The sequence below is a fragment of the Ostrinia furnacalis genome, unplaced genomic scaffold (assembly GCF_004193835.3).
Source record: "Ostrinia furnacalis isolate ACB-3 unplaced genomic scaffold, ASM419383v2 OfSCF0074, whole genome shotgun sequence".
In the NCBI taxonomy this organism is placed as follows: domain Eukaryota; kingdom Metazoa; phylum Arthropoda; class Insecta; order Lepidoptera; family Crambidae; genus Ostrinia; species Ostrinia furnacalis.
In genome coordinates, this window is record NW_021130313.1 from 294,229 (window position 1) to 304,332 (window position 10,104).

Consider the following 10,104-nt stretch of genomic DNA (forward strand, 5'->3'; position numbering starts at 1 on the left):
GCCTGTGACCTAAACACGTTAACTCGTTTGATATCTAGCCGCTTGTCGATACATTTCGGTTAGCTGGGAATATCGACAAATGACGAAATAATGGCTTTTTCTTACCTTACGGCTTAGGTAGATACAGACGATACAGTTACTATCGATAGGCCTAAAGTCATTAAGGCAATATCATCATTATAAGACATGAACGCAGTAAAACATGTTTATTTCAGTTTTTGTGCCCCACCTGGAGACCGAACCCAATATTTCGAGGAGAACTCAACCACAGGACATGGAGGCGTGCGTTTCGATTGCACCAATTCATTTATTAATATTATATCCTATCAACTTACTTTGTTGTATATTACATTCTACTAACGTTGCCAAGCCACCACCGACCGATTTATCAAAGGTATCGCCAACAGAAAAGTAGGACAAAACAAACCAGAACGGTTTCTAGACAATTACATCCGTCATGCTGCCCGAGTGCCCCTAGGTGCAGCCAAGTGCATCGTTTGCGCTGCAGTTCAAGTGCACCATCTATAACATTGTCACACACCATACAAAGTAGACATTCGCTGCCGGTGACCAAAACATGCATAGATTCAAATATTACGCTACCATCCTGCTATGTGTGTTACTGCAGACTCGTGGTGATAAATGGTATCCGGCTACGGTCATCAACAAACAAGAAATGCGGGATTTTGAGAAGGACTCATTCACGAAAGAAGCAAGGCACATGCCATCCAAATTGAAACACGATCATGAAGCACCGCGCAATATGCAGCCAAATTCTACAAGAAAACAAATACGAAGCCCTGAATTGTTTGGATCTTCAAACTTGCACGTGACCAGCGAATATTACAGTCCTGTTGGAAACAGCACCCGAAGACCAGTGGAAGTCATACATTACAACAATACCATAAATGTTGTAAATATTATGAGAAGAACAAAGCATAAGAAAAAAATTGTCAAGAGATGTCCTGGTGTATCCTCGCTACAGGCAAAGAAGCTTGCTGGGAACCAGGCTGCAAGAACGAAGTTTCTGGAGGTGTTTGAAGTGGTAGAGTTTGACCATGTTACTTGCATATCCAGTAGTGGGTTGGAAGGGACTTGTCTTCATGAGTATGAATGTCAGTCCAATGGAGGTTCTACTATGGGGACTTGTGCTGATGGGTATGGAACATGCTGCGTCAGTAAGTCAATCTTCTGTTGTTCTTTTCATTAATCTGGGTACTTACGCGTAATTAAACCAATATATGAGTTTATAACACTGCACAACAAAATTGCAACTTTTGGCTGATGATTGACTTTCATTACAAAGATATTCTTGTTGTATCCCTACAGCTCTGTTCCCATGTGACGGGCAGTCATCAGAGCCAGTAGGATGGTTCACAAACCCAGGGTTTCCTACACCGAGTGCAGACAGAATATCGTGTACATTCACACTGAACAAGGCATCTGATGACATCACACAGATCCGTTTGGACTTTGCTACTTTTGAAGTAAGGCTCTATATTATAGGGGAGGAGAATTGAGTGCTGTTTTACTAGCTTAACTTTATATTTGTATTTCAGTTACTGGGACCTACTGCTGGAACATGTCAGCAAGACCAATTCGTGGTATCAGGTCAAAACACGAACAGCTATGTCCCGATTCTTTGCGGAATCAACACCGGTCAACACGGTAAGGCATCTTAGTCTCGGGTAATGTTGTAACCTCGTGTTCAAAAATATTTTACATTTCTGCGCAATTTTAACTTGCATTTAATAAATTATAATAAGTTGTGTCCTACCTCATACCTCATCCTATTCGTTGCTATATTTAACTAATTTTAATTCAGTATTCATCGAAGTTGGAGATACTGACGGGCCAATTTACCTGTCTGTTCAAACCGCGTCACCAGAATCCAGATTATATTCGATCAAGGTAAATAATAATGTTAATCGCTTAACCTACCTATAGTTACCGCATTACTGAAAACATATTAACAACACAAATAACAAAACCATATTTTTAAAGGTGACCCAGCTGGGTTCAGCTGACGAATTAACAGCGCCAACGGGGTGCCTCCAATATTACACGGAACCACAAGGATTTTTGGAATCGTTCAACTTCAGAGATAGATCAGAAATTGGAATACCAAGAGCTCCCAGTTATTTGGTATGCCTTTTGTATTCCACATTGCGGCCTTAAGGTCCGCTTTCCACCAAGACGAAGTAGGTAACCAGTAAGTTTGAATAACCAATCGATTAAATGAAATTGACGAATGAAATCTTATGGTTATTCAAAACATTTCTCCTCTACGCTCCACCTTGGTGGAAAACCGGCCTAAAGCTGCAGAGTAGATTCAATTGAATGAAAATTAATTCCAATAAGTATTATGAATACATTCCTGTCTCTGTTCCTATTCTAGAACAATCTAAATTATGCAATGTGCATACGTCGCGCCGCCGAAACCTGCAGCGTGACATACACCAACGTCGATTACATGCAAATTGTCAACTATGACTTGGGTAAGAGCAATATTAATGTTCCTTAAATTACGTTATTATACCTTGGTTGGATATACGGGAAGTACCTGGATGTGGGCAGCCAGTAGTCAGGACCGGCCGTGGTGGAAAATCCTTGGGGGAGGCCTATGTCCAGCTGTGGACATCATTTAGAACACGAACCTTGGATATGTTGAGGACCACGTCGCTCTACAAGCGTAGTCACGCGCCTCATTCTGTCCACGCTAAATAAGTAGGGTAGACCGGGTACAATAGTACCACGGGTCAATAGTACCATCGGCGATATTTCTTCATACAAGCGACGTTAGGTTGTGTGCATAGCGTCAGAATATGCGCTTTTTGTGTTTCCATCCGCTCACTAGTCGGCGGCGCTTGCGCTGAGAAACGAAGGTGTACAGGAAGGATTTTTGTTTTTTGCCCAGCCGCAGTACGTTTTAATTCAATTGTAGCGGTACAATCAACCCCGTGGTACAATTAACCCCCGGAACCTTATTTTATACTTACTACATAATATTTTAAATTAGTTATAATAAAATAGGTTATTATAAAACATTCACATGGTTATTATTTTTACAATTTTAGGCATACCTACCTACTGAAATATTCTAGGCTCATTCATAGTTGCATGCATTAAGCATTAATTAAATACATACTTAACGTGTTTTATTAAATAAGTAGGTAAAGCCTGGTCTCAAAGCCTGGAGCCTGGAGTCAAAAGTACGGATCGCGGATCAACGGATCTATTCCTTTATGAACAGGCTTATGAAAAAATCTTAAAAAGACGAAGCAGTAGTAGGTATAAATAATCAGGGTCAATTGTACCAGGGGTCAATTGTACCCTCATACAAAAATAGATTTTTCAGTTTTGATATTTCTATCATTGTTATTAATGCTTATTGTTGTTTCAGAAGCAATATCCGAGCCAAATAGATGGCATATTATGTAGAAACAGTTAGTTTTTTTGTTTTTATGGAAGAAAAGTTATTGTTTTGTTTTTAAACTTAAGTGTTGATTTTTCATACTTGTTCCTAAATATTTTCGATCTCAATTAATAAATACTGATGATTGTAGGAGATTAAGAGTACAGAATACCAATAAAGGTGATGATTAGATAAACACAACAACTTTTATTGCCTCATATATTATTGGTACAATTGACCCGTTGTAGGGGTCAATTGTAACATGAGACATCGTACAGTTCAAATTGGTTTTTCATTAAGTATTCGAAAGAATAGTTCAACTCTGCATGCTTAAATTTGTAGCTTAAGAGTCTAGTTTTTACAGCATCCTAACAGAATAAGTTATATTTCATTAGGTTTCTCAATATTTAACAATTTCCAAAAAATGGTACTATTGTCCCCGGTCTACCCTACTTAGATAGATAACATATCACGGAGTCGGGGGGGAGTCGGGTGGTTTTATTTAAATACGTAGCTGCCACTTACCTACCCAAAGTAATAGAGTGAGTGAGAGATAAGTTGACTAACTATCCACTTCCAGATGGTCTGCCCGTGATCCCGCACGGGCAGGCAGGGGTGGAAATCTTCAACTGTCCGAGTGATTGGCTGCTGATATCAGCGACGCGGCTTTGTGGCGATCGCCTGAACGACGGCGCTGTTCTACAGGACTTCTCCTTAGATGCACCAGTCACAGGTTTAGTTAAAATATTTATCAAACTAATAAGACATCAGAGTATTTAACAACAATATAACGGCCACATGGCTTAGTCGTGGTTGGGTACTTATTTACTGTACAAAAAAGCTATTTGGTGGCTTGGAATGAAAATCACACAAAAGTGAATAGTTGGAAGTTGAAAACCTGAAATAATCTGACTTTAGGTAGCTAACATTATGAAAATTACAAGAACCGACCGCATAAAAAGTCAATTTATTATTCTTTTTTTTCACAGACAGTAATGCCGGCCCAATAGCAATTTGGTTTCGATCAGATGAAGGATACGTCGGACGAGGCTTCAAGCTCGAATACCTACAGAACACGTGCAAAGGCCCGCCATGATGATTAAATAAATAAATAACAATGTAAATTACACCAAATGTAAACTTTTATTAAAAATAAACATTATATCTTATTAAGTGCCCAGAGCAGCTTGCTAAAAATAATTTATATTAACTACAGAGTTAAAATGCAGGTTAAAATGCTTATCATTATAATAATAATTTGTAATGGTTATTGTGACAGTACATTTCCCTAAACTGAAAATAAGCTCAGAATAAATATGTTAACTTAATTTAACTAAAAATAAATTATTATATCTCGGAATTAAGTTGAACATGTAATTTATTTATTAATACTAAATTTAAATGCTCAGGTAAATTATAACCACAACGTTAAATTAATTTTGTCCCATCAACTAAATCAGTAAACATAAAAAAACTGATACAATTTAATACAAAAACTAAGATACTTATAAATAACATATTGACCAGTGTACACAATATTAAGCCAACAATAAAAACATACACAACTAGGCTTTGAAGTCGAATGAAGCATTTATAAACTAATTATAGGTAGGTAATCATAAAAAACTCTAAAACTGTACTTTATTATAGCAATAATCATGAAAGTAATCTCTCTCCAAATCATACTACAGATGACAAAACAAATGATCTAATAAGAAAATGCTTTTTAATTTCATTAAAATAATTTCTGTATATAATACTTTCATTTTACCGCCTTCCCCTTCATATTTTTTTTTAAGTAACTGTCCTCACCATAGGTTGTCTGGAAGAGATCGCTTCATAGCGATAAGACCGCCTAGTTGTACCTTGTGTGTTCCTTTTCTTTCTGTTCTTATCTTTGGTGTGCAATAAAGTGTATTTATTATTATCATTATTATTATTTTAAAAACATTTGAGGGATGATGCTGTCTTGTTTGTTTTATTTACTTTTCTGCGTTTCTTTTTGTGCCTTTTCTTTCAGACCATCCTTGACAATTTTGTGGAAAGATAAAATAATACTCACAGCAATGGCCCGTAGAAGGCCCATACTAAATATTTGCAATAAAACCTGAGAAGTGCTCTCAACTAATCCACCATTTAACAATGCCAGCACTTTTCCAGAGAAGCCAATAACAGAGTATGTTTTTCCAGCCTGTAAATAAAATAAAATAAAATTAGATTTAAAATTGCAAAGGCCATTACATCATAGCAGGTAAAAAATAAAAATCTTAATTAGAAGAACAAAAAGAAAATCAATCAATGTCATGAGCTGTGCTCCAGTGCTATTGTGTATCTATAGAATATTCATAAGTTTTTTTGTAACATTAGTCAGTTTGAATTTTAATTAGGTATTTACATTTAGCATACAGCAGATATTTTCAAAATTTTTACTTTGAGATAATAATGATGTTAAATAAAACTAAACTAATAAACAGTTTGAAAAAGAAAGTTTTTCTCAATCCTAAATTATGGTGTCTCAACTTTAACCTATCATCAAAGTACTAAGGCAAGGACAAAACAGAAGTTATTACTGCTGATAAACAATTAACAAAACATGATTCTCACCATTGCATCTTGAATCAATTTTTTCCCAATTTCTTCAGGAGAATGCAGACCTCCAGAGCCAGAAATGAGTTTAGTCTCTTTAGGTTTAGAAAGCTCCTCATTTGCGAAGCCAGGTGTATCAGTGTCTGGAGGGAACACCAGAGTTAAGCGAACATTTGTACCAACAAGTTCCATGTTTAGTGCTTCTGCTAGACCTCGGACTGCCCATTTGCCAGCACTGTACGCTGTGTAGCCATATATACCTGAAATACATAATACAAATTATTTGCAATGCTTTTAAAATATTGCGAACTTATAAGACATGATTTTGGGAGGCACAGGATATAAAGTAATAATCACAATACACATTCAGTGTCAAATAGTTTGTTACACTTTTAGGAATAAGGTTTTTTGGCCACTTTGGGTGTCACAAACTAATGCTGAATGTACAACCCAAAAAAAGTTTTTTATTAAATAAATGTATGTAAGTATACGAACCAATAAATGCAGCTTCAGAAGACACAAACACTATAAGACCCTCATTTCGTTCCTTCATGCCTGGGAGCACATATCTCGTGGGATATGCAGAGCCAAAATAATTCAGATCAATCATCATCTTTATATCCTCCACCTTCATCTGGTCAAACTGACCACAAATACAAGTACCAGCACAATTAACAAGCATGAATATAGGGCCCATTTCTGCTTCGATAGCTGTAAAATGTTTCTGTATATCATCATAGTTAGATGTAACATCTATGGCTGAATAGACCACCTTCTGCTCTTTCTTATCAGCACAATTTTCAAGAATTTCAGTAACAGCCGCACACAGTTTGCCAACATCGCGGCCTATAATCGTTACATTGGCTCCTAACCTGGCTGCTTCTATCGCTGCCGCCTTCCCAATACCGCTGGAACCGCCGGTGATAACGACATGCTTGTTTCGCAAGCTTTTGTACACGATTTTTTTGTCCAATGAATGATATAAAACATAAGCCACGAGACTCGTGACTGTAAGAAATATAGAAAGTATGTACAGAAACATTATTTACCGCTTACTTTTGTAAACCAATTAAAACAAAATTACGAACGCGTATGACCGACTTCGACCAACTGATTACTGATAACTATTGACACTGACAGATAACTGACACTAATGACAGTTGAAGGGATGTAATACTACATTCACATTCATTCGATTCGATTTACTAAGATAATGATACTACTAAATTCGCACCATTGAAGCCATTAGACAGAATAATAATACATAGAAAGTGGTGCCAGCTGGTGTATGAAGAAGGTAAACTAGATGATAAAGCAGAGACAATTGGTAAGTTTTCTTATACCATAGACTAAAATTAGGCAAAGATCATAGACTGCTCTCTCAACAGAACGCTGTGTTTTATTAAGGCACATAATAAGATAATGATGATGACAGGTTAAGGATCGAAAATGCTAATTTTGGTCAAAGCTATTTTAGTTCTCATTACTTATTTTCAAAATTACCTATCGATAGGTTTTAAATGTAGATACCTAGATTATTTTAATGAAATACATGTCATTGTCATTAAATTTTTGTAAGACTAGGCGCAGACCACCGATTTTTAGTTGGCCGATAGTTGGGCCCGATTTTAATTTGTATGAAGAATCGGCCAAATCAATTCGGCATAATGTGCGCACTTCCATGCATGCCCTTACTGATCAACTACCCGACTAAACTATCGGCTGACAAAAAATCGATGGTCTGCGCCTAGGCTAACAAATAAATACTGACACTTTTGCTGTAAAAAAATATTAATGTTTTTTGTTTTTTTTTTGTATGGATGAAATGAAACAAATAGTGGACGATTTTGATTAAGCCTTGACAGATCTTGCTTTAAAAATATTTTGAATTTCGCCTTCTCAATCAGCGCGCGACTAAGTAAAAATGTTACTTTTTTCCAAGTTACATTAATTTATCCAAATTATAAAACTAACTCGCGGCATCATTTCATTGAACTCCGATATGGTAACCGTGTCGGGTTTTAGTGGGTAGGTAGACCCAGCTGCGCCATTCGGCCTTTAATAAGCAGGCCCTCATAGGAAGTCCCACATAACCCAGTGCATCGGCCAGTGGGTCACATCGGGTAAACGAGCTCGAACCGGGCTTTTTAGTCGAGTTTGAAAGAAAGAAAGAAAAAATATTTATTTGGTACTAAATGATACACATTGACATTACAAGTTTATAAAAAAATCTGAAATAATAAAAACTGTGGGTCTAGACAAAGTGCAAATTATAATCGCAAACCAGTCGAAAAGTGGTCGAAAAGCCCCTTTTTTATTATTATTACAAGCTTTTTACAAGCTTTTTATTATTATAGCCCGACCAGGAACATAAAAACCCTCGCCATGTTGCGGAAAACTAATGGTACTAATTTCTTTTAATGGCAACAGTATAGTTCCAAAATACTGGACTGTCCTGTCGATGACATTGACAGCGGGGCGCCACCGTCAATACCGAATCGCTGGTTCCGATTTTTGCCATGTTGGAAACCATATAGTTGAACGATGGTAGCGCCCCCCTGTCATTGAGTTTGGCGGGACAGTTCAGCGTGGGTCATCTATAACCACCACAGATAAGGATAGATGCAGCATGTGTCAAAAATTGTATGAANCACTCCGAATGACTGTCGTGACTAATCCGATCAAAATGGCGCGAATATTTGTTATGCGCAACTTTAGGGTCCTGTTACTTTTGTATTTCACAATTATTATTAGTTTTACTTATATTTTCAAGTTTTATTAAAAGAAAAATAAATTGGAAACTTGCCATTATTGCCACTATCGGTAGGTATTTCTTAGAACCAAAGTTGTTTATCTTTGGAGCTGAATGATCTAGTGTCCGACCGAATGTTCGGTTTCGGTTTCGTTTTCGGTTGAGTTTCGGTAAAAACACGAGTTTCGGTTTAGTTTCGTTTTCGGCGGCAAACTTGCCGAAACTACGACCGAAACCGAATGTGCATTCGGGAGTTTCCGCGCTGTTATCGGTCATGTTCGGCGCGTTGAAAGAGTGAATGAATCTGATCAGAACCAATTTCGTGATTCGCTCGCTTGTTTGTTTGCTGTTATATTTGTAAGTTTTATCTCGTTATAACATAAGAGCGGGTAGTAAAGAAAAAATAATCAAGTTTAATCTAACCCATATTTTTTTTTGGTTCACAAATTCTATACGTAAACAAATATTAGTTAGGTAGTTAGTAATGAAATGACTATAGTGCATTTCATGGTGATAATATTATGGACTCAGAGTTTCAAAGTTCATTTTAGTATTTATCACCAAGGTATTCAAGTGGCAATTACAGTAGATACTAACTTACGTACGAGTACTACCAATTTTGTTTTGAGAAATTATTAAGGTAAAAGACCCGACCATAGGGCGGGTTGTGTAGATTTCCTGAATATTGCGAGTAATTAAAAAAAAATCTAGACTATAAATCCTTCTTTTTCTTTTTTAATACATAATTTGATACCTTAGAGTGAAAAGGCGCTTTATACGTTCAATTTTAATGCAATTTAAAGAGAAAACAATAAAGACTGACTGATTAGAATAACGTTTTCTTTATTTTTCCCTCAAAATATGAGCCTTGTAAGGAAGTTTCGGTTTCGGTTTCGGTTTCGGTTTCGGTTTCGGTTTCGGCCGAAATAGACACCGTCGCCGAAATTCGTTTTCGGTTTCGGTTTCGGTCGTAAAACTAGTNGGAAGTTTCCACACCCTGGATTACTGATTATTGACACTCAGACACTGACAGATAACTGACACTAATGACAGTTGAAGGGATGTAATACTACATTCACATTCATTCGATACGATTCGATTTACTAAGATAATGATGACAGGTTAAGGATCGAAAATGCTAATTTTGGACAAAGCTATTTTAGTTCTCGTTACTTATTTTCAAAATTACCTTTCGATAGGTTTTATAGATACCTAGATTATTTTAATGAAATACATGTCATTAAATTTTTGTAAGACTAGGCGCAGACCACCGATTTTTAGTTGGCCAATAGTTGGGCCCGATTTAAATTTGTATGAAGAATCGGCCAAATCAATTCGGCATAATGTGCGC

At 36.7% G+C, this 10,104-nt stretch overlaps 2 protein-coding genes across 2 annotated transcripts; one reads left to right on the top strand and one right to left on the bottom strand.

Annotated features, from left to right (window-relative positions):
* Window positions 1-169: 169 nt before the first annotated feature.
* On the top strand, window positions 170-4,975 carry LOC114350306 (uncharacterized). The gene is made up of 8 exons (XM_028301058.1): window positions 170-1,178; window positions 1,330-1,487; window positions 1,560-1,668; window positions 1,826-1,911; window positions 2,005-2,145; window positions 2,399-2,498; window positions 3,996-4,148; window positions 4,405-4,975. Exons 1-8 carry the CDS (start codon window positions 578-580, stop codon window positions 4,509-4,511), a joined length of 1,455 nt encoding a protein of 484 aa, XP_028156859.1. The 5' UTR covers window positions 170-577; the 3' UTR covers window positions 4,512-4,975.
* On the bottom strand, window positions 4,627-7,115 carry Kdsr (3-ketodihydrosphingosine reductase). The gene is made up of 3 exons (XM_028301069.1): window positions 6,497-7,115; window positions 6,020-6,261; window positions 4,627-5,606 (listed from the first exon to the last, which is right to left on the bottom strand). Exons 1-3 carry the CDS (start codon window positions 7,041-7,043, stop codon window positions 5,394-5,396), a joined length of 1,002 nt encoding a protein of 333 aa, XP_028156870.1. The 5' UTR covers window positions 7,044-7,115; the 3' UTR covers window positions 4,627-5,393.
* Between the last annotated feature and the right edge of the window lie 2,989 nt (window positions 7,116-10,104).

Coding starts and splice junctions, on each gene's coding strand:
- LOC114350306 (XM_028301058.1), top strand. CDS start 578: ATGCATAGATTCAAATATTACGCTACCATCCTGCTATGTGTGTTACTG. Junction 1,669..1,825: donor AATCAACACCGGTCAACACG/GTAAGGCATCTT, acceptor ATTTTAATTCAG/TATTCATCGAAGTTGGAGAT. Junction 2,499..3,995: donor AATTGTCAACTATGACTTGG/GTAAGAGCAATA, acceptor ATCCACTTCCAG/ATGGTCTGCCCGTGATCCCG.
- Kdsr (XM_028301069.1), bottom strand. CDS start 7,043: ATGTTTCTGTACATACTTTCTATATTTCTTACAGTCACGAGTCTCGTG. Junction 6,262..6,496: donor TTCTGAAGCTGCATTTATTG/GTTCGTATACTT, acceptor TATGTATTTCAG/GTATATATGGCTACACAGCG. Junction 5,607..6,019: donor AATTGATTCAAGATGCAATG/GTGAGAATCATG, acceptor TTTTATTTACAG/GCTGGAAAAACATACTCTGT.